At 43.2% G+C, this 25,010-nt stretch overlaps 1 protein-coding gene across 1 annotated transcript in view; it reads left to right on the top strand.

Annotated features, from left to right (window-relative positions):
• Positions 1-5,411: 5,411 nt before the first annotated feature.
• Positions 5,412-25,010, top strand: part of LOC128689689 (trafficking kinesin-binding protein milt-like) — a 406,769-nt gene continuing 387,170 nt past the window's right edge. Inside the window, exon 1 of the mRNA XM_070087581.1 lies at positions 5,412-5,456. Within this exon, the coding sequence (XP_069943682.1) occupies positions 5,427-5,456 (30 nt within the window). The 5' untranslated portion in view covers positions 5,412-5,426. The remainder of the gene's footprint in view (positions 5,457-25,010) is intronic.

The following is a 25,010-nucleotide window of genomic DNA, read 5'->3' as shown; positions in this document are numbered from 1 at the left end:
AAATATATCTTTAAACGTACAAGAGAAATTTTTAGAAATGACTTAATTTTAAATGAGTTCTTGCTAATTGACCAGTTTTACATATTCGGCACGACATATATATATATATATATATATATATATATATATATATATATATATATATATATATATATATATATATATATTTATGATGATTACTAGAACAGGTGTAAGTTATCTTGCAGTCGTGCTTCGGTACACTTTCTGTCTCATAATGGATACCAGCAACACCATGTGAACACATGTAACATGGGCACAAGCCACTAAATGGTGACACGTCCTTATATAAAAGGCTTAACTGTGTCCAGGTGTCACTTATTCATCATTTGGACACACTCCAGCCACTAAAAACGATATAACGGTATAAATCACTAAATAACTAGTATATTAAGCTATTTCTGAAAAAAATCTTTCGTTTTCTTTACTACTTGCAAATTACCTTTACAATAATCAATGAAAAACAAGCATAGTTCGTCTAGTTGAAGCAGCATCAGACAAAAGTCTTGTTTTAATTATTAAAACGAAATCGTCACGTTTGAAGAGCACAGATGTACTGTTGGTTGGTTTATCTGGTGTGAGGACTGTCGACTACTCACAGGGCTACATGTGACCTGTTCACCACCTGTCAAAAATACTACTTTAATCCTTCAATAGCGATTAGGTCAAACTCTCAGAGTATGTACACAGAGGGACCGACACCTGTCAGTGTATCAGCTCCGTAAAATAGCGACATATATCATGTAAGGGAAATTGTTATTGCTGTAAATCTTCACATAATATTGTGAATTTTGATTAATTTTAACAAGTTTTCGTTACCTTTATCACTTATTTACACATTTAATATAAAAAAATAAACACACAAATATATATATAAAGGTGCTGAGAATTTCCATTGTTTGGCTTAATGGTTAAAATAACTTCTAAGCGCCGCTGACTGCCTCATTTTGACATGATAATCATTTTCGTTTCTTTTTACAGTCTGTGTCCTGAAGTTAATATTGTAGCCTCTAGATCACCGTCTAGTTCTTCATCCATTGTACAGGAAATAAACAGCTGTCCCGTTTTTCATCTATTGTAAAGTCATTCACCGTTTTGCACTTCATCCGTCATGTAAGTCTATCTTCGTCATGCTCTTTATCCATTGTACAGTCATTCACTGTCTTGTTCTTTATTCTGTGGTCGATCGCTCTATTGTTATTTCTTGTGCAGTCAGGCTTGTTCTTCATCCGTTGTGTAATCAGTCGTGTGGCTGTTGTCCTTCCCACAGACAAGAAATAATGGTATCCCTGTGATAAATGGCATAAAACCGACAAGTTGAAGATTGAGACACTTATGCAACATATGGGAATCTTTAGTGAAGAAACGTTTCGCCACACAGTGGCTTCATCAGTCCAATACAAATCAGAAGGGTATCCCTGCCCGCTCGGTTCATCAATATTATTTTTCCTCCATTCCACTTTCTTTTACTGCAAAATCAGTGATAGTGACATCCAAACTTGGAGAGAAGTGATTTAAAAAATAATAACCAGCAGAGGTTTAGATATTGCAAATCTTTTCTTTAAAACCTGTTTACGTTTTATGGCAAAGTGAGAGAAGCGTGGAGAGAGAGAGAGAGAGAGAGAGAGAGAGAGAAAGACCGGGGGGGGGGTGGATGCACCTCTTCGGGTGTCTCACATACTTCTTCACGACTCAAAAGTTATTGTCACGTTATGGGCAGCTTCTTCCAACGTTGGTTTTGCTCCGTTTTATCCTGCCCGAGTTTATTACAAGTGGGTGTGAGGGCTCATTGTGCAGTGCACTCGACTTGCTGATGAAAGGAAAGAGTACACATGCCCCCCCTGGTGAGGGTCTCACCTATAATATGATTGATCTTCTTTGGAGATTTTTTTTTTTTTGGGGGGGGGGATGGGGGTTATGAGTGAGGCTCTTCGCTGGCTGATGACTCCAACCCTGTAAAAATTAAAGATACTATTTTATACATTGAAGGTACCTATTGAGGGGGCGATGTTTCGCTCACAGGTGAGCTTTTTTTTTTTACGAGGTTCACAACGCCGATTTCTTTACTTTTCTAGTAACTTTCTAAATACTGCTTTCCAACATTTTCTATATATTGTTAGATTCTGTTAGATATGGTTAGGTTACTTAAACATATAAAAAACGATCTTTAACAACAAATAAGTAAATCAGAAAACACCGGCGACACGTCTGGAAACTAATTACCTCTGCGTAATCAGGAAACGTTCATATCTACCCGAGTATTGCTGGTGGTGCCAAAATGGGCTGACAGATTCCAGTATATTCACATAAAGCTGCAACAGAATTAGTTCCTCCGGTAAATATTATTTTACATTATTGTTAATAAAGCATACACGTGTCAGTATTACAGGGAGTCTTTACATCAACACTGCATGTGAGTTGCTCAACTTTCTCGGATGCGTCGTGAATGTGAATAATGAAACTCAGTCTGATTGTTAAGTCCTCAGATGAGTGTTGATGCTAGATGCTGGATTTAGAAATGATTACAGTCAGTGATCCATTTGATGTTTCTCTTCTCTGTGGGATTGATTTATTGTGCAGTATATGAATTGAGTTTCTGCTCCTGGTCCTTTTGAGGGTGTTACAGTTCAGCTCTTGGTCTTATTGAGGGTGTTACAGTTCAGCTCTTGGTCTTATTGAGGGTGTTACAGTTCAGCTCCTGGTCTTATTGAGGGTGTTACAGTTCAGCTTGGTCTTATTGAGGGTGTTGCTGTTCAGCTCCTATTGCTGTTCAGAGCCTGTAGAGGTGTTGAATTTTAGAGTGTGAGCTAAAGCTCCCGGGTCCTGCACCTATTGGGAGTTATTGTTCCGAGTTCTATTGAAGGAACTGACCAGCAGCTCCTCTACCTCTTGCAGAGTTAGAGGTGAAGGTACTGTGCTTCTTGTATGTGTTGAAGTACACGGGGCTGAGGTTACGTGGTACAGGGGATACCACTCTGGGATAGTGCAGCGACCAAACCACATCTAGCTTTTAACCCAGATTGCTGAGTTCATCACAAGTAAGCCAGTCACTGATGCTGTAACCCATCATATTGACACTCAGAACACTGTGTCCATCACGGGTAAGAAGCTGAAAAACTTAAACTTTGACGTGGCTAAACACTTTAAACCTCGGCACGTTTGTCATCTAATAAAACTGGTGCAGCACAAGGAGTCAAGGAGACGTGGAGGCTCGATTCTCAGTCTGCATACTGCGGCTCCGTCTCTGCTGTGAGACCAGGAACTGCTTGTGATCTTAAGATAACTTGTACTGCGTAGTGCAAGATGAGATTTCTTTGACACACATGTCAAGGTTATATTGTGACGAGGTTACTTTCCTCCTCCAGTCTCCTCCTCCTCCTCCTCTTACAGCTTCTCCTTAGCCACTTTTTGTTCCTCTTACAGATTCTTTTTTCTCTTCCCTCTTCAAAACCACTTATATATATATATATATATATATATATATATATATATATATATATATATATATATATATATATATATATATATATATATATATATATATATAAATAATGTCGTGCCGAATAGGCAGAACTTGCGATCTTGGCTTAAATAGCAACGCTCATCTTGCCATATAGGACAAGTGAAAATTTGTGTATGCAATAATTTCGCCAAAATCATTCTGAACCTAACGAAAAAAATATATTTGATTGTGTTTGTTTAGTACTAAATTATGGTAGACGTATATAAAATATATTTGTTGGGTTAGGCTAAAATAAATTGCTCTTGTTATAATGAGGTTAGGTAAGTTTTCTAGTTTTCTTTTGGCGCAAAATTAAAATTTTTATATTAACATTAATGAAAAAAATATATCTTTAAACGTATAAGAGAAAATTTCAGAAAGGATTTAATTTTAAATGAGTTCTTGCTAATTGACCAGTTTTACATATTCGGCACGGCACACACATATATATATATATATATATATATATATATATATATATATATATATATATATATATATATATATATATATATATATATATATATATATATAAAGGAGGGGTGTTAATGTTGCAGTTTAAAAACTGTAGTGTAAAGCACCCTTCTGGCAAGACAGTGATGGAGTGAATGATGGTGAAAGTTTTTCTTTTTCGGGCCACCCTGCCTTGGTGGGAATCGGCCAGTGTGATAATAAAAAAAAATAAATATATAAAGTATGCGTGATTACATAAGGAGTATATTCTGGGAACGGAACCTCCATCCTTGCAATGCAGAGTCCAGTGTTATATTAGCTTAACCACGGAGCGTACAAAGCGTATGCAAGAATTTTGATTGGTGTGTGTCAGGCTAGACCAGCACCTGGTGTGTCCAGTTATATCATAATGATGGCTCATCACCACTCCAAGGTATCCATGCCATCAGCACCGTGTAAGACACAGCTCAAATTATACAGATATCGCAGCTTTAATAGAAAGGGACATTTTTTTTAATTATACCCATGTTCCGAATATCGAGCTGAAAAGAGAATTTTTCGTGAAATCACAAATTACCCATTAAACTTCATTGTTACTCGTCATGGAGTGAATCCAGAGTTCAGTCACCTCAATTTTCTCATAGTGAATCAAATGTTCATCACTCCAATTATTAAGGCCTGATATTGTTTCTCTTTTATCTATGAAAAGTTTCTTAATTGTTGGTTTATTGGCCGAAAAAAAACCCACTTGGCATAGGTCTTTAATACAAGATGATTAGTTTGTGGCATTGGTGTTGGCGCTGCAAGACCTGTACTTGACGTGTGAAGGTCAGGTAGTCTGGTTGAGGTAGATGTGAGCCGACAAATGATTAAATATAGTCACGCATAGCAAAACTATTTTTTGTTATTCCGACGTTTCACCTTTATAAAGCCCCTCTTTGCCGTTATATGGTGCTAATAAAAGGTGTTTTTTAATCCTCTACTGTACTCGGCAGGAACGACCTTTGGCTTATCCGTCCTGGACGAGGTTTATCTGGTGTCACTGACTGATACTTTGTGAGGAGTTCTCTCCTTCTCTCCTTCCACTTTCCTCTGGTGAACTATTTCTGGTTCCAAAACTACAATCTTTTGCATTTATTTATAAAATTTAGAATCCCGGTCCCTGTCTCCGGATTCTCCTTAATATATCCAGATTCTGGTGTTGTGTCGCCTGCTTCCCTCTTTGGTAGAACGACTTGTCAGGAATTATCCACCAGAGTTTCAAATGTGTGATGGGTATAGGCATTTATTTCTTTCAGTATACCTGGCGACTCCCAGTTCAGTGTTGGAGCGTTGGACTCTCTACTGAAAGTACTCTGGTTCACTGCCGAGTGAGTCGAGACTGTCACCTGCTGCCTCTGGTCGCCTAGCAGTAAATAGTTAGATGCCTGTTTTGGGTAGCGTCCTATGAGAGATGGAAATAAGCCACACATCTTGGCAAACGGTGAGTTAACCTTTCATAGTCGACAAACGTCGTCTTCCTCATCTGTCATTACCAGTCTTACCCTGCACAATGAAAGTAACCAAATTTCTTTATTATTATGAATCTACAGACATTTTATATAAAGATGAAAGCTGCTGACATTGATTAGTTCATTCTTGCACGGACACGATGCCTTAAGCAATAGAGAGAGAGAGAGAGAGAGAGAGAGAGAGAGAGAGAATGGTCTCTGAATGCATCAGACACTTCCATTATAAATGCTTAAGAGAATGCAAGGTATGCTTGTGAGCTCTGGTCATGTAACCGTAGATAGTCCCGTTGCATAAATGAGTGATGTGTAGCCACAGATGGAAGCTGACGAGATTTTGTGGTTTGAAAACGGCGAGGAAGTGTTGCCTGTTTTGTACCTTGTTTAAAGATGACTTCCTTCTCTGCCTTACAGTGAGTCTTTACATACTTGTATCTAAATGTAGTTACAGGATCAATGTGTGTTCGTGGTGTCCCATCCTCAGTGTGTAGTGTCACATTTTTAGTTCATGTTTTAGTGATTGTAGTACTACGTCCTCCTGCAGTCCTCCTTCCTCCTGCAGTCCTGCTTCCTCCTGCAGCCCTGCTTCCTCCTGCAGTCCTGCTTCCTCCTGCAGTCCTGCTTCCTCCTGCAGTCCTGCTTCCTCCTGCAGTCCTGCTTCCTCCTGCAGTCCTGCTTCCTCCTGCAGTCCTGCTTCCTCCTGCAGTCCTGCTTCCTCCTGCAGCCCTGCTTCCTCCTGCAGTCCTGCTTCCTCCTGCAGTCCTGCTTCCTCCTGCAGTCCTGCTTCCTCCTGCAGTCCTGCTTCCTCCTGCAGCCCTGCTTCCTCCTGCAGTCCTGCTTCCTCCTGCAGTCCTGCTTCCTCCTGCAGTCCTGCTTCCTCCTGCAGTCCTGCTTCCTCCTGCAGTCCTGCTTCCTCCTGCAGTCCTGCTTCCTCCTGCAGTCCTGCTTCCTCCTGCAGTCCTGCTTCCTCCTGCAGTCCTGCTTCCTCCTGCAGTCCTGCTTCCTCCTGCAGTCCTGCTTCCTCCTGCAGTCCTGCTTCCTCCTGCAGTCCTGCTTCCTCCTGCAGTCCTGCTTCCTCCTGCAGTGCTGCATCTTCCTGCAATGCTTCTTCCTCCTGCAGTCCTGCTTCCTCCTGCAGTGCTTCTTCCTCCTGCAGTCCTGCTTCCTCCTGCAGTGCTTCTTCCTCCTGCAGTCCTGCTTCCTCCTGCAGTGCTTCTTCCTCCTGCAGTCCTGCTTCCTCCTGCAGTCCTGCTTCCTCCTGCAGTGCTTCTTCCTCCTGCAGTGCTGCTTCCTCCTGCAGTCCTGCTTCCTCCTGCAGTGCTACTTCCTCCTGCAGTGCTACTTCCTCCTGCAGTGCTGCTTCCTCCTGCAGTGCTTCATCCTCCTGCAGTGCTGCTTCCTCCTGCAGTCCTGCTTCCTCCTGCAGTGCTACTTCCTCCTGCAGTGCTACTTCCTCCTGCAGTGCTACTTCCTCCTGCAGTCCTGCTTCCTCCTGCAGTGCTTCATCCTCCTGCAGTGCTGCTTCCTCCTGCAGTCCTGCTTCCTCCTGCAGTGCTACTTCCTCCTGCAGTGCTGCTTCCTCCTGCAGTCCTGCTTCCTCCTGCAGTGCTACTTCCTCCTGCAGTGCTACTTCCTCCTGCAGTGCTACTTCCTCCTGCAGTCCTGCTTCCTCCTGCAGTGCTTCATCCTCCTGCAGTGCTGCTTCCTCCTGCAGTCCTGCTTCCTCCTGCAGTGCTACTTCCTCCTGCAGTGCTACTTCCTCCTGCAGTGCTACTTCCTCCTGCAGTCCTGCTTCCTCCTGCAGTGCTTCATCCTCCTGCAGTGCTACTTCCTCCTGCAGTGCTGCTTCCTCCTGCAGTCCTGCTTCCTCCTGCAGTGCTACTTCCTCCTGCAGTGCTACTTCCTCCTGCAGTGCTACTTCCTCCTGCAGTCCTGCTTCCTCCTGCAGTGCTTCATCCTCCTGCAGTGCTGCTTCCTCCTGCAGTCCTGCTTCCTCCTGCAGTGCTACTTCCTCCTGCAGTGCTACTTCCTCCTGCAGTGCTACTTCCTCCTGCAGTCCTGCTTCCTCCTGCAGTGCTTCATCCTCCTGCAGTGCTGCTTCCTCCTGCAGTCCTGCTTCCTCCTGCAGTGCTACTTCCTGCAGTGCTACTTCCTCCTGCAGTGCTACTTCCTCCTGCAGTCCTGCTTCCTCCTGCAGTGCTTCATCCTCCTGCAGTGCTACTTCCTCCTGCAGTGCTGCTTCCTCCTGCAGTCCTGCTTCCTCCTGCAGTGCTACTTCCTCCTGCAGTGCTACTTCCTCCTGCAGTGCTACTTCCTCCTGCAGTCCTGCTTCCTCCTGCAGTGCTTCATCCTCCTGCAGTGCTGCTTCCTCCTGCAGTCCTGCTTCCTCCTGCAGTGCTACTTCCTCCTGCAGTGCTACTTCCTCCTGCAGTGCTGCTTCCTCCTGCAGTGCTTCATCCTCCTGCAGTGCTGCTTCCTCCTGCAGTCCTGCTTCCTCCTGCAGTGCTACTTCCTCCTGCAGTGCTACTTCCTCCTGCAGTGCTACTTCCTCCTGCAGTCCTGCTTCCTCCTGCAGTGCTTCATCCTCCTGCAGTGCTGCTTCCTCCTGCAGTCCTGCTTCCTCCTGCAGTGCTACTTCCTCCTGCAGTGCTGCTTCCTCCTGCAGTCCTGCTTCCTCCTGCAGTGCTACTTCCTCCTGCAGTGCTACTTCCTCCTGCAGTGCTACTTCCTCCTGCAGTCCTGCTTCCTCCTGCAGTGCTTCATCCTCCTGCAGTGCTGCTTCCTCCTGCAGTCCTGCTTCCTCCTGCAGTGCTACTTCCTCCTGCAGTGCTACTTCCTCCTGCAGTGCTACTTCCTCCTGCAGTGCTTCATCCTCCTGCAGTGCTGCTTCCTCCTGCAGTCCTGCTTCCTCCTGCAGTGCTTCATCCTCCTGCAGTGCTGCTTCCTCCTGCAGTCCTGCTTCCTCCTGCAGTGCTACTTGCTCCTGCAGTGCTACTTCCTCCTGCAGTCCTGCTTCCTCCTGCAGTGCTACTTCCTCCTGCAGTGCTACTTCCTCCTGCAGTGCTACTTCCTCCTGCAGTCCTGCTTCCTCCTGCAGTGCTACTTCCTCCTGCAGTGCTACTTCCTCCTGCAGTGCTACTTCCTCCTGCAGTGCTACTTCCTCCTGCAGTGCTACTTCCTCCTGCAGTGCTACTTCCTCCTGCAGTGCTACTTCCTCCTGCAGTGCTTCATCCTCCTGCAGTGCTGCTTCCTCCTGCAGTCCTGCTTCCTCCTGCAGTGCTTCATCCTCCTGCAGTGCTGCTTCCTCCTGCAGTCCTGCTTCCTCCTGCAGTGCTACTTGCTCCTGCAGTGCTACTTGCTCCTGCAGTGCTACTTCCTCCTGCAGTCCTGCTTCCTCCTGCAGTGCTACTTCCTCCTGCAGTCCTGCTTCCTCCTGCAGTGCTACTTCCTCCTGCAGTGCTACTTCCTCCTGCAGTGCTACTTCCTCCTGCAGTCCTGCTTCCTCCTGCAGTGCTACTTCCTCCTGCAGTGCTACTTCCTCCTGGAGTCCTACCTCTTGGATCTCTTTCCTTACTGGTAACGGTTTGAGAAGTGTTTCAAATCTATCTTCCCAGGTCTTCTAATACAGTAATCACATCTGATTTCTACTCATTAAGGAACGATGAGGTTCTCAGTGTGTGTATCCTCGTAGCTAATATTTCTCATCCATGACAGTCAGTTTGTATAATGTCTGTAATTTATACATCTTAACATGTAGTTTTATTTGGGAGAGGAATCTTGTAATTCTCTTTTGAAATTAATTTCCTCTCTCTTCGATGTTTTCTGTATTGAATTGTGATATCAGTATTCTTAATGAGTGTAAATTCGTCATTATCATCTCTAACGAGATGTAAATTTTTTTACTCACTACAGTGTAGGTCATTACTAGGCTTAACGAGGTGTAAACTTTTACTCACTACAGTGTAGGTCGAATATCAAAATGGTATACAGTACCGACAGGTTGGTGGGTAAGACCAACCTGATGGACTGATTACATCGTCTTCACATCTCTACTGCTCCTGCCTACTTTCTGTACTCGAGTGAAGAAGCCTACTGTGTATACGAAACGTTTCGGAATAAAGTTGCCTAAATGTTGCCTATGTGTCTTACCTACCAACCACAATGTAGGTCATTACTAGGCTTAACAAGGTGTAAACTTTTACTCACTACAGTGTAGGTCATTACGGAGAGAAAGCAGCGCCTCATATTGACCATTTTCCTCAGCTCGTTCTACACGCCGTATTTAACGAATGTATTGAGGAAAGAACACAGACGCAGAATAAGCTTTTATTACGACAACATTTCGCTCTACTTAGAGCTTTATCAAGTCAGTGTCTTCAAGAGAAACATTGTCACCTGTGTGTCGGCATCACGCCTTTATATCTGGCGAGCGTAGCATTTCCCACTAATTAATAAACTTCAGTCTATCTCCCGCTGCCAGACGTTGTCCTCTCGTTCATGACATTAGGACACTAACTGTACATAAATTTGCGATAATTAAGAATAACCTAACCGACATTTAACTGACATTTAACTAGGTAGTCGATGGAAATCAAGCACAAAAGACAAGAGTGTGTCTCGACTCCCCACTCTCTCAGTACCCGTGATGTTTCTGCTTCTCCAGCCATGTTTGTGATGGTTAGGTAAGACACATATGCAACAGTTAGGTATCTTTATTTTGAAACGTTTCGCCTACACAGTAGGCTTCTTCAGTCGAGTACAGAAAAGTTGATAGAAGCAGAAGATACTTGAAGACGATGTAATCAGTCCATCACCCTTAAAGTTTTGAGGTGGTCAGTCCCTCAGTCTGGAGAAGAGCATTGTTCCGTTGTCTGAAACAATATGAAGTTGAAGTGACAGAATCGGGCCTTATATAGTGCCAGGAGGTGAGACGTAGGTTGATTTGGGAGGGCAGGTCCTTCTCAAACCCAGCCGTTCTCACTAGTAGAGGTTGTCGAAGTAGATGGTCTGTACCAAGATACCCTTGTGTTGCAGTGTCTGACAGAATGAACATTAAAATGGTATAAAATACCGACAGATTGTTAGGTAAGACACATATGCAACAGTTAGGTATCTTACCTAACAATCTGTCGGTATTTTATACCATTTTAATGTTCATTCTGTCAGACACTGCAACACAAGGGTATCTTGGTACAGACCATCTACTTCGACAACCTCTACTAGTGAGAACGGCTGGGTTTGAGAAGGACCTGCCCTCCCAAATCAACCTACGTCTCACCTCCTGGCACTATATAAGGCCCGATTCTGTCACTTCAACTTCATATTGTTTCAGACAACGGAACAATGCTCTTCTCCAGACTGAGGGACTGACCACCTCAAAACTTTAAGGGTGATGGACTGATTACATCGTCTTCAAGTATCTTCTGCTTCTATCAACTTTTCTGTACTCGACTGAAGAAGCCTACTGTGTAGGCGAAACGTTTCAAAATAAAGATACCTAACTGTTGCATATGTGTCTTACCTAACAATCTGTCGGTATTTTATACCATTTTAATGTTCATTCTGTCAGACACTGCAACACAAGGGTATCTTGGTACAGACCATCTACTTCGACAACCTCTACTAGTGAGAACGGCTGGGTTTGAGAAGGACCTGCCCTCCCAAATCAACCTACGTCTCACCTCCTGGCACTATATAAGGCCCGATTCTGTCACTTCAACTTCATATTGTTTCAGACAACGGAACAATGCTCTTCTCCAGACTGAGGGACTGACCACCTCAAAACTTTAAGGGTGATGGACTGATTACATCGTCTTCAAGTATCTTCTGCTTCTATCAACTTTTCTGTACTCGACTGAAGAAGCCTACTGTGTAGGCGAAACGTTTCAAAATAAAGATACCTAACTGTTGCATATGTGTCTTACCTAACAATCTGTCGGTATTTTATACCATTTTAATGTTCATTCTGTCAGACACTGCAACACAAGGGTATCTTGGTACAGACCATCTACTTCGACAACCTCTACTAGTGAGAACGGCTGGGTTTGAGAAGGACCTGCCCTCCCAAATCAACCTACGTCTCACCTCCTGGCACTATATAAGGCCCGATTCTGTCACTTCAACTTCATATTGTTTCAGACAACGGAACAATGCTCTTCTCCAGACTGAGGGACTGACCACCTCAAAACTTTAAGGGTGATGGACTGATTACATCGTCTTCAAGTATCTTCTGCTTCTATCAACTTTTCTGTACTCGACTGAAGAAGCCTACTGTGTAGGCGAAACGTTTCAAAATAAAGATACCTAACTGTTGCATATGTGTCTTACCTAACAATCTGTCGGTATTTTATACCATTTTAATGTTCATTCTGTCAGACACTGCAACACAAGGGTATCTTGGTACAGACCATCTACTTCGACAACCTCTACTAGTGAGAACGGCTGGGTTTGAGAAGGACCTGCCCTCCCAAATCAACCTACGTCTCACCTCCTGGCACTATATAAGGCCCGATTCTGTCACTTCAACTTCATATTGTTTCAGACAACGGAACAATGCTCTTCTCCAGACTGAGGGACTGACCACCTCAAAACTTTAAGGGTGATGGACTGATTACATCGTCTTCAAGTATCTTCTGCTTCTATCAACTTTTCTGTACTCGACTGAAGAAGCCTACTGTGTAGGCGAAACGTTTCAAAATAAAGATACCTAACTGTTGCATATGTGTCTTACCTAACAATCTGTCGGTATTTTATACCATTTTAATGTTCATGTTTGTGATGCTTTCCAAGTTTGTGCGCTACGCCGAGCCACCGTCTCCGACCGAGGCTGTAGGAAGCCACCACGGAAGAATTAATGTTTTTTCGACATCCTCTCCACGTTATTTACTGATTTTATAGTGTCGTATATCATTGGAATTTTTTGGGTGAATGTCGTCACACTGTGACCAGTCTCTCTTGTAACTGGTCTAAAGCAGATATTGACTCAAGGAAGTTAATGAAATGAGAGAGAGAGAGAGAGATAAAGTCAGTTGATCAAATGAAAATGCTGACCCACAAATGGCTCCAACTTGTATGTTTCATAACAATAAAATGCTTTGAAATGAGCTGATGTAGGTAGCAGGTCTTAGCTTGTCAATCAAGTTAGGAATCCTTAACCTGACCTTGTTAAACCCCGTGTGAAAAAAAGAAAGAAAGAAAGAAAGAAAATGCATACATACGTAAACATGAAGGCAGGATTTAAAATACTGAAGACTACACGTAATATTTGAACTGTCATTTTCGTTCATTACCCTTCGAGATGAAGATGCCTTCATTCTGATGAAGATATTACAGCTGCCTATCCCTTCCTCGGATCAAACCTAATTACCTTCCATTCCCTAGGTGATATATAAGAACATAAGAACGAAGGAACACTGCAGAAGGCCTACTGGCCCATGCGAGGCAGGTCCAAGTCTCCTACCGGCTTAAGCCAATGCACCCAACCTAGTCAGGTCAGGTCACATTGACTTAAGGGAGGAACACGGCAACCGACCTGGTAGCACAAGCTATCAGGTCCAACTCACACCCACCCACATCCACTCATGTATTTATCCAACCTATTTTTAAAGCTACACAACGTTCTGGCCTCTATAACTGTACTCGGGAGTTTGTTCCACTCATCCACAACTCTATTACCAAACCAGTACTTTCCTATATCCTTCCTGAATCTGAATTTTTCCAACTTAAAACCATTGCTGCGAGTCCTGTCTAGGCTAGATATTTTCAGCACACTATTTACATCCCCTTTATTTATTTATTTATTTAACCCATAAGATTTACTGGTTAATAATAATAATAATAATAATAATAATAATAATAATTATGTGTTGGTGCCGTTGAATAATATTTGGTGGGCACATCCCGTTCTGGTCGCCTGAGCTGCGAGACTTCAGTAATGTTAGCCTGAGCTGGAAGACTTCAATAGTGTCGTCCTGAGTTGAGAGACTTCAGTAGTGTCATCCTGAGCTGAGAGGTTTCAGTAGTGTCATCCTGAGCTGGGAGACTTCAGTAGCGTCATCCTGAGCTGAGACACTTCAGTAGTGTCATCCTGAGCTGGGAAATTTCAGTAGTGTCATCCTGATCTGGGAGACTTCAGTAGTGTCATCCTGAGCTGAGAGGCTTCAGTAGGGTGCCGAGAATATCATCAAGTATTCAGTAAAGTTCCATCAGCTACGGCAGCATTATTGCAGCAGAACTGGAGTCACTGTTACGTAATAACTACCTTCTCTGTAACTTGCTCAGCTATCAAAACTTTGGAGTCCAGTCCCTGAACCAATTATGTACCTCTGTAATCTTTTGACTACCGCCCACAGGATGGGTATGGGGTGCATAATAAACATTAAACTAACTAACTAACTCTAAGGATGACCCGCTGTGCCATACATAAAACTAATGGAATTTTCACGAAGATATCTCCATCATCACAGAGCTGGGGCAACTTAAACTATATATGAGCGTACATGCAGTGAGTGTTACTCTAATATGTGATGGAGAGGTAGGCAACGTTGCCTGGTAGGCAACGCTCTGACCTCACACACAGTGTCCGTGGTTCAATCCCCGGCAAGGCTGGACACACTGGATGAGTTTCCTTACACCTGCTGTCCCGTTCACCTAGCAAGTAAGTAGGTACCTGGGTGTTAGTCGACTGGTGTGGGTCGCATCCCGGGGGACAAGATTGGGTACCCCAGTGGAAATAAGACACTGTCCCTCGATGACGAACTGTCTTTCTTGGGTTATCCTGGGTGGCTAACTCTCCCTACCCTGGGTTATCCTGGGTGGCTAACTCTCCCTACCCTGGGTTATCCTGGGTGGCTAACTCTCTCTACCCTGGGTTATCCTGGGTGGCTAACTCTCCCTGCCCTGGGTTATCCTGGGTGGCTAACTCTCCGTGTTGTTCTTAAGGTATGTCATCTAATTTTCTCTTACTCGTTTTCCTCGCCTGTGTGTAATTTGTTATTAGGGGGAGGGGGGTTTGGAGGATTTGGGGAGGAGGGAGTGTTGGGAGGAAATGTGGGAGGGGGGGTGGGAGAGAGTGAGAGGTAGATTGGGAGCGAGTAAGAGGAGGGTTGGGAGGAGAGAGAGGGAGGTCTGTGAGAGGGGGAGATAGAGAGAGGGGGGTGAGGGGACAGCTGGGAGAAGTGGGAGGACTGGGAGAGGGGAGTTTCCTGAGACAGAAGTAGCTCTAGTTTTTACTTTATTTACTTGAGTTGTCTTACTTCTCTTGTTCGTACTTACTTATTATGACCTTGTATGTTATCTCTGTTATTCACCTGGTTTATTATTGGTTTAACTCTACATGTATACACACTACTTTCGTGCTTCTTTCTCCTCTTCATTTATTGTCTCTTTGTTAACTCATAACAATACTTCTTGGTGTTTAAAGTCAATGTTTAAAGTTTATCTGAGGAGTGAGACTGGTGTCTATCATCCATCAATCATCTTGACAGTTGGCCAACTGTGTTGACCTCTTGCGTCTATACATCAAGGTCACCGCATCTCTTGTTGGCTGATGGGTCTTTCTTACTGGCAATTATTACCTGGAATATACCTGGAGAGGGTTTCCGGGGTCAGCGCCCTCGCTGTCCGGCCTGGCTCGCATATCTTGCTTATATCAATTAATTTTCTTTTTACGGGGCCGGAGTTGTAAGCCAGAAAATGACCTCTGTGAAACGACCCAATACGCGCCGCTGTGGGGGTCGTCATATGACTGTGACCCACGTCAGGAGAAATTTTTTCCTGTATAATAAAATACCGCCTTCCCACCTGTTCAGCTGATTAATCTTGCCTGGTCACTTGAGTATATATACCGAGTCACCTCAAGTAGGTACTAATATCCTGCCAGGAGTATGAAACATAAACCTGTTATATGTTTTACACACTGGGAGGATCGTTGGCAATTCCTGTCTCATAAATATGTAAGAGGACAGTTAAATCTTACAAACTTCTACTGACGTATGTTTCTTAACATGGTCTAAGACCGTGGTACAGAGGCAATGATTCCCGTAACTGTTAACAGATGCTAACAGGTATTAACAGGTTCAACTTCATACCGAGTCACCTGGAGACAGGTATACCATACACCTCGTCCATGAAGCCTGGTCACAGACCGGGCAGCGGGGGCGTTGACCCCGAAACCCTCTCCAGGTATACTCCAGGTATACTTCACATACCACTCTTACTAAGAAATCAGAAGAAGCAGCACTGCAGTAGGCCTACTGGTCTATCCGAGGCAGGTTAAGTTAGGAAAAATCTGTCAGGAAGCAGAATCACTACCTCTTGATGCGGAATTTGACTTATGTCAGTCACGAGAATTTAAAGAATTAGTTGTTATAGTAACATTTCTAGAGAAAAGGCAATGAACTGCTATGTTGAAATCCAGTAAGATAACACACAGAACGTTGTGTAGCTTTAAAAATAGGTTGGATAAATACATGAGTAGATGTGGGTGGGTGTGAGTTAGACCTGATAGCTTGTGCTACCAGGTCGGTTGCCGTGTTCCTCCCTTAAGTCAATGTGACCTGACCTGACTATGTTGGGTGCATTGGCTTAAGCCGGTAGGAGACTTGGACCTGCCTCGCATGGGCCAGTAGGCCTTCTGCAGTGTTCCATCGTTCTTATGTTCTTATGTTCTTACAAGTGACACCACAAGCTCTCTCAACACACATGTGACTCTTAGATTCGCTCCTATAAAAACTCTGATTCCTTCACTCTCCTCTACTGCTAATCATTTCAGATGGAGATTGAAATAAGCAGTCTCTTTCTGTCCTGTTTCTGTCTCCAGGTGGATTTCCTCAGTTCATCGACAAATGTCCATTACAGCTTGAAGCTTTATCACAAAGACGCATGTTGTATAGACGAAGCTTTTGTCAGGACCAGGTTCGCTGTGTAGCTTGATGAAGCTCTAAAGTGAGAGAAACGTTGTCTCAGAAACATGCTTGTTTAATTTATTATTGTTCTCAGAAATGGACTACACTGCTAGCTTCCCTTGTGTGTGTGTGTGTGTGTGTGTGTGTGTGTGTGTGTGTGTGTGTGTGTGTGTGTGTGTGTGTGTGTGTGTGTGTGTGTGTGTGCGTGTGTGAGGGGGTGGGTAATATTTATGGGTGTGTGGTATTTCCTGCACAGTTCTTGCAGCATTTACAACTAGTTAAAACGCGTCTCTCTCTGGATTCAAGTCTGTGTCTTGCTGGAAGGAAACCTTTGTAGCTGCCTAGCTGATAAACGCTTAATGGAATACCTGATAGTATCCTCATTGTTATACTGAAGTGTTCCAGCTCAGGTTGACATATTTCAACACTGCACAACGCCCATCCTGTGTGATGGAATATAGCAGGGGAAACATAGCTATGTAGTTGTCATAGAGTAGCGGCACATTGCTATGTCCAATTTTGTTAAAAAGGGGGGAAAGGGGCTTTTTTTTATTGGATTTTTTTTTTTTGGTATTTGACTTGCTGATGCAACATTGTTGTGACGTGACACTCGGCTACTGTCTTATAAAATAATGCCTTCATGTTTCTGTCCAAAACTAAGCTTGCTTTGTGCTTGCATATAACAGGTCGATAAGTGAGTATAATGACACGCTTTACAGATCAAGCTTTTATTTCAGACATTTTTCTCTAATCTGAGCGAAATGTGTAAAATACGACTTGCTCTGCTCTACGTGTTTTTATGCCTTGAGAGTTGAACGACTCGTATAGGAATGTTAGTGGTTTTCGGTCAATGTTTCCTCAAGAGAGGAGCCTTGATGCTAGCGAAGTGCTCGTGATACCCCCAAAAACTGTGACCATTTCGGAACAGAGCTGATTGCCTCCTATTCCTCAGGTGCTGTGTGAACGTTGCATGGGACTGACTGAATGTTGACTCTCGGAACGATGGCCGCTGCTTTCCCCTGCAGCTTTCAATTTTTTTTGCAGCATCTTTCTTTTAACTTTGCCATGCGAGGCTTGCAACATGATAAGGAGCAAGAACCTTGGTGGTTGTTAATATAGGTACATGAGTGGGTGCAGGAAGGTGTGGGTTGGACTTGCCTAGCATGGGCCAGTAGATCTGCTGCTATGATGCTCTTTCTTATGTTCTTACGTTCCACAAAATATCGAAATATTACAGGAAGGAGTTTAGGAAGCATGAAGGTAGTATTGAAAGCTGGTCCTCCTCAAACCACTCACTTCTACGCTTAAATCAGTTTTCTTCTTGCAGTTCCTCCTGCTCCTCTTTTCTTCTCTTCCTCTTTGTTCTCCTCAGTCTTTATTCCTTCTCCACCTCTGTTTTTTTTCTTTCTGCTCCTATTCTTTCTTGAAGTATTCCCTCCTGTTGGTACTGCTGGTGGTGTTGCTCTTCCTCCTCCTCTTCCTCATCTTCCTTCCATCTTTCCCCCCTCCCTCGCTCCCTCTTTCCACCCTCCCTCCCTCTTTACCCCCTCCCTCCCTCTTTCCCCCCTCCCTCCATCCTTTCTCCTCCTCCTCAAAACGGCAGCTTTAAGTGTGTATCAGCCGCGGGGAGTTGCTCTCCTCCACCTCCAGCCACTTCTTGTAATAGACTCTCGGTGAAGCAAGAGTCTCGCCTCGCTACGCAGGTTGGGAGAGCAGAAACCATGGCCAGAAAGGTGCTGGGCAAGCAGGTACCATGGCTAGGAAGGTGCTGGGCAAGCAGGAACCATGCTCACGAAGGTACTGCTAGCTAAGGTAGCGTCAGACACAGCTGTTGTGGTGTTGGCTTACCTTAACAGGTGTGGTGCTTCACATAGGGTAATGTCGATGACTATGTTAAAGTTGGTGTTCTCTTTCCGATGCTGGGGAGGTGGGTGAGGGTGTGGCTGGGTGAGGGTGTGGCTTGGAAGAGGGTGTGGCGTGGGTGAGGGTGTGGCTTAGGAGAGGGTGTGGCTTAGGAGAGGGTGTGGCTTAGGAGAGGGTGTGGCTTGGATGACGACAGCTGGCTGGTGTGGTAACCCATTTCTGGCACCAACGGTGACACTCGTGCTGATTTCAACGCTTCTTGGTTATGCACAGCCAGTCTTACCAGACGTGTGGATGATGTATATGGTGTCTAGCGTCTTCATACGTAACCAACAAGGTGGTGATAAAACCCGACACAAAGTGGCGGTGCGTCAAGGCAATCAACTAGGAACTCTGAGCAAAGGCCCAGCTTCAAGGCTAGACAAGTGTCACGGGTATACCATAAATATCATCATTCAGGCTAATTGTTGCTTGTAGCCCACTGGTCCGCATGGCCATCACAACACTGTTGATCAGATATGTCCGGCAGGAACGTTTCTAGCTTTTGAAGTGAACATTAAAATGGTATAAAATACCGACAGATTGTTAGGTAAGACACATATGCAACAGTTAGGTATCTTTATTTCGAAACGTTTCGCCTACACAGTAGGCTTCTTCAGTCGAGTACAGAAAAGTTGATAGAAGCAGAAGAGACTTGAAGACGATGTAATCAGTCCATCACCCTTAAAGTTTTGAGGTGGTCAGTCCCTCAGTCTGGAGAAGAGTATTGTTCCAAAGTTTGGAACAATGCTCTTCTCCAGACTGAGGGACTGACCACCTCAAAACTTTAAGGGTGATGGACTGATTACATCGTCTTCAAGTCTCTTCTGCTTCTATCAACTTTTCTGTACTCGACTGAAGAAGCCTACTGTGTAGGCGAAACGTTTCGAAATAAAGATACCTAACTGTTGCATATGTGTCTTACCTAACAGCTTTTGAAGTCTTGCTCTTGAGGCGCTATTTCTGATATCTGCTGTGTCAAGTTGAAGAGTCGTGGAGTACACATGTTAACACTACTCTCTTATTATATGTATAGCAGCCTTGCTTTTCTCTCTCTCTCTCTCTCTCTTTATATATATATATATATATATATATATATATATATATATATATATATATATATATATATATATATATATATGTCGTGCCGAATAGGTAAAACTGGTCAATTAGCAAGAACTCATTTAAAGTTAAGTCCTTCCTAAAAATTTTCTCTTATACGTTTAAAGATATATTTTTTCATTAATGTTAATGTATTTTTTTTTAATTTTGCTCCAAAAGAATCTTAGAAAACTTACCTAACCTTATTATAACAAGAACAATTTATTTTAGCCTAACCCAACTAAATATATTTTAGATTTGTTTACAATAATTTAATACTAAACAAACACAGTGAAATATATTTTTTTCGTTAGGTTCAGAATGATTTGGGCGAAATTATTGCATACACAAATTTTCACTTGTCCTATATGGCAAGATGAGCGTTGCTATTTAAGCCAAGATCGCAAGTTCTGCATATTCGGCACGACATATATATATATATATATATATATATATATATATATATATATATATATATATATATATATATATATATATATATATATATATACAGTATATAGATATATTCAACAAGTCAAACGTCTCCCACCGAGGCAGGGTGACCCAAAAAGAAAGAAAATCCCCAAAAAAGAAAATACTTTCATCAACATTCAACATTTTCACCTCACTCATACATAATCACTGTCTTTGCAGAATGCTGTAAGTACGACAAAAATAATTTTAGCAGAGCATCTTATTAATTGTGTGTGTGCTGCAGCAACTTGTGGAGGTGTTGCCACACCTTGCTCCTGGATTTAGCATATTAACAGCGGAAATGGTGACACGTACGTGATGACGCGTACATAGTGCCACGTGTCAGTACGTGATGTGGCTACTTTGTCACGTGAATAATTATAGTGTGGTTCTACTCCCTCCTTCCCTCCAACTCTCCCCTCCACCTCTTCCGTCCTCTATCACTCTCTCCCTCACTTTCCACTTCCTCCACCTTCCTCCTCAACTCCTATCCCGCTCCCACTTCCCCTATTCTTTCGGGTACCATCTGTCGCACCCCTTCTTCACGTCTCTCTTGTGATCATGTAGGTTGTTGCTGCTGGCGGCTGTATTCATCAACCTCGATGCAGTCATTATGAACCTTAAACCTGAGAAATAATTGTAGAGAAATCGTGAAAAAAAACATCAAATTAAGACGTCAGAAAAATCTTATAAATTAGAAGTGACATTAAAAAGTCTTGGAAGTTAGAAAAAAAGGCTTTAGAAAGCGTTAGAAAAATCTTAGAAGTGTTATTGATCAAGACCTTGGAGCTGGAGCTTGGCGAGGCTGAGGGACTGACCACATCATGGACTCATCACATCATCTTTACCTCTCCACTGCTGCTACTGTTTCCAGTTTCAGTCACCTCTGTATTTGACTGAAGAAGTCTACTGTATAGGCGAAACGTTTCGGAAATATACCAAAGTGTGAATATCAAAATGGTATACAATACCGACAGGATGGTTGGTAAGACACAAAGGCAACACTTAAGCAACTTAAGTGCTTAAGTGTTGTCTTTGTGTCTTAACAACCATACCAAAGTGTGTTATTCTGTCAGTAGTCCAGTACTTGTGTAGTATGTATAGGCAAGCTCCCTGGCCAAGCCTTAGTCACGTGACCCCCGTTTGTATCACGCACATAACTCCTGCCTCAGAGGCCTCTGCCTCATTCTCGATTAGACCTAGGGAACAGGCAGACCTGGTAGGCCTGGCCTCGCCACGTGACTGGAACGATACACAAATAACCCGCACATAAAAGAGAGAAGCTTACGACGACTTTTTTTTTTTTCTCCCTCTTCCCCTTTCCTCTTTCCGTTTCTCCTCTGGGTTGTCTTTCTCTCTTCTGTCTCGTGTTTCTGTTCCTTCTTCATTTATTTCACCACTTCCCCTTTCACGCACCTCTGTGCTCCCTTAAGAACATAAGAACGAAGGAACACTGCAGAAGGCCTACTGGCCCATGCGAGGCAGGTCCAAGTCTGTGTGGAAAAAGACACTTATGTACAGTTCAGGACATTTATTAAAGGAAACGTTTCGCCACGAGTGGCTTCTTCAGTCCTAATACAGAGAAAACTAAGAAAACACACTATATATATGTGTGTTTTCTTAGTTTTCTCTGTATTAGGACTGAAGAAGCCACTCGTGGCGAAACGTTTCCTTTAATAAATGTCCTGAACTGTACATAAGTGTCTTTTTCCACATCTTGTCGGTATCACCATACCATTTCCTCAAGGTCCAAGTCTCCTTCCGGCTTAAGCCAATGCACCCAACCCAGTCAGGTCAGGTCACATTGACTTAAGAGAGGAACACGGCAACCGACCTGGTAGCACAAGCTATCAGGTCTAACTCACACCCACCCACATCTACTCATGTATTTATCCAACCTATTTTTAAAGCTACACAACGTTCTGGCCTCTATAACTGTACTTGGGAGTTTGTTCCACTCATCCACAACTCTATTACCAAACCAGTACTTTCCTATATCCTTCCTGAATCTGAATTTTTCCAACTTAAAACCATTGCTACGAGTCCTGTCTAGGCTAGATATTTTCAGCACACTATTTACATCACCTTTATTTATTCCTGTCTTCCATTTATACACCTCAATCATATCCTCCCTAATTCTACGTCTTTCTAGAGAGTGCAGATTCAGGGCCCTTAGTCTATCCTCGTTGTTGGGTAAGACACATATGCAACAGTTAGGTATCTTTATTTTGAAACGTTTCGCCTACACAGTAGGCTTCTTCAGTCGAGTACAGAAAAGTTGATAGAAGCAGAAGATACTTGAAGACGATGTAATCAGTCCATCACCCTTAAAGTTTTGAGGTGGTCAGTCCCTCAGTCTGGGGAAGAGCATTGTTCCGTTGTCTGAAACAACGGAACAATGCTCTTCCCCAGACTGAGGGACTGACCACCTCAAAACTTTAAGGGTGATGGACTGATTACATCGTCTTCAAGTATCTTCTGCTTCTATCAACTTTTCTGTACTCGACTGAAGAAGCCTACTGTGTAGGCGAAACGTTTCAAAATAAAGATACCTAACTGTTGCATATGTCTTACCCAACAATCTGTCGGTATTTTATACCATTTTAATGTTTAGTCTATCCTCATAGGGAAGGTTTCTGATACATGGGATCAACTTTGTCATCTTCCTTCGTACATTTTCCAGAGCATTTATATCCATTCTGTAATACGGTGACCAAAACTGTGCAGCATAATCTAAATGAGGCCTAACCAAGGATGTATAGAGTTGAACAACCTGAGGACTCCTATTATTTATGCTTCTTGATATGAAGCCAAGGATTCTATTAGTTTTATTGCGAACACTTACACACTGTTGTCTTGGTTTCAGATTACTGCTAACCAGAACTCCTAAATCTTTTTCGCAATCCATAATATTAAGATCTACATTATTTAGTTTATATGTGGCATGGTTATTGTCCTGTCCAACATTTAGAATTTTGCATTTGTATATATTAAACTGCATCTGCCACTTCTCCGACCACTGCATCAGTCTATTCAAATCTTCCTGGAGTGCTCTAATGTCCTCGTCAGAATGAATTCGACGGCCTATTTTGGTGTCATCGGCAAACTTGCTGATGTCGCTCTTTATGCCCTCATCTATGTCGTTTATGTAGATTGTGAACAGCAGGGGGCCCAACACTGACCCCTGTGGAACACCGCTCATGACGCTTCCCCACCCTGATTTCTCCCCATTTATGCAAACTCTCTGCTGCCTATTTGTCAACCATGCCTCTATCCAGGAAAATATTTCTCCTCCTATTCCATGTGCCTTAATTTTCCTCAATAGTCTCTGATGTGGGACCCTGTCAAAAGCCTTACTGAAGTCCATATACACAATATCATATTCATTACCATGATCTACCTTCTCAAATACCTTAGTGAAAAAAGTTAATAAATTCGTAAGGCTGAGATTCGTTGATTAATTTATGCTTTTCAAGGTGGCTACAAACTGCCTCGGCAATTATTGATTCCATAAATTTTCCCACTGTGGAGGTTAGGCTTATTGGTCTATAGTTCGAAGCTAAGGACCTGTCACCTGCTTTGAAAATAGGTATCACATTTGCTATTTTCCACTTATCTGGCACCATACCAGTTTGTAGTGATATGTTGAAAAGATTAGCCAAAGGTTTCCTAAGCTCCTCTTTACATTCCTTTAGAACCCTTGCATACAGTTCATCAGGGCCTTGGGATTTGTTAGGTTTTAATTTATCTATTTCCTAAGGACCATGTCACTTGTGACCCTAATCGTGCACAGTTTATTAAGAACATAAGAACGTAAGAACGAAGGAACACTGCAGAAGGCCTACTGGCCCTTGCGAGGCAGGTCCAAGTCTCCTACCGGCTTAAGTCAATGCACCCAACCTAGTCAGGTCAGGTCACATTGACTTAAGGGAGGAACACGGCAACCGACCTGGTAGCACAAGCTATCAGGTCCAACTCACACCCACCCACATCCACTCATGTATTATCGTCCTGTTCTACATAATTTATCATTTCTGGAATATCTCTGGTATCCTCCTGTGTAAAAACTGAGAGGAAGTATGTGTTAAAAATTCTACACTACTACCTCTTCTACTACTACTACTACTACTAACATGACGGGCTGGAGTTTTGAGACTCTATGACCGCGGGTTCAATCCCGGCCGGGGGTATGGACTACTACTACTACTGGAACTACTGATGAAATTAAGACACATATAAACTAAATAATGTAGATCTTAATATTACGGATTGCGAAAAAGATTTAGGAGTTCTGGTTAGCAGTAATCTGAAACCAAGACAACAGTGCATAAGTGTTCGCAATAAAGCTAATAGAATCCTTGGCTTCATATCAAGAAGCATAAATAATAGGAGTCCTCAGGTTGTTCTTCAACTCTATACATCCTTGGTATAGAGTTCTGTGTGTGACTTGAAAAAGCCCACTGTGTGGGCAAAACGTAGTCATGTAGGAATGGTATATAATACCGACAAAATGAGAGTAAGACACATGTGCAACATCTGGGTATCTTTATTGTAGACGTTTCGCCATCCAGTGGCTTTATCAATACAAATTCTAGGACATAACTTGAAGACAGTAGAACTATGTACAGAAGATGAGGTAATCAGTCCCTCAACCTAGGAGTAGGTGCGAACAGCACCATAGTCGTGGAGATTCTGAAGCAGAAGAAAGAATCCTGGCGCTTATATAGTAACGTCAGGTGAAGCAGACGAGGGCAAAATCCTGAGGACATGTACATAACCTTCACGACTACTACAACTAACCCATCTCTTTGGGAAGGACCTACTTCCACTGGGGAATCCCGCCTACCAGTGAATTTGCCCTCGTCTGCTTCACCTGACGTTACTATATAAGCGCCAGGATTCTTTCTTCTGCTTCAGATTCTCCACGACTATGGTGCTGTTCGCACCTACTCCTAGGTTGAGGGACTGATTACCTCATCTTCTGTACATAGTTCTACTGTCTTCAAGTTATGTCCTAGAATTTGTATTGATAAAGCCACTGGATGGCGAAACGTCTACAATAAAGATACCCAGATGTTGCACATGTGTCTTACTCTCATCAAAACGTAGTCAATAAAGGATCACATTATACTGCATATGTGTTTATAT

Source organism: Cherax quadricarinatus, chromosome 22, assembly GCF_038502225.1.
Source record: "Cherax quadricarinatus isolate ZL_2023a chromosome 22, ASM3850222v1, whole genome shotgun sequence".
Classification (NCBI taxonomy): domain Eukaryota; kingdom Metazoa; phylum Arthropoda; class Malacostraca; order Decapoda; family Parastacidae; genus Cherax; species Cherax quadricarinatus.
Note: the sequence above shows the minus strand (reverse complement) of the source record. Positions and strands in the feature narration are given on the sequence as shown.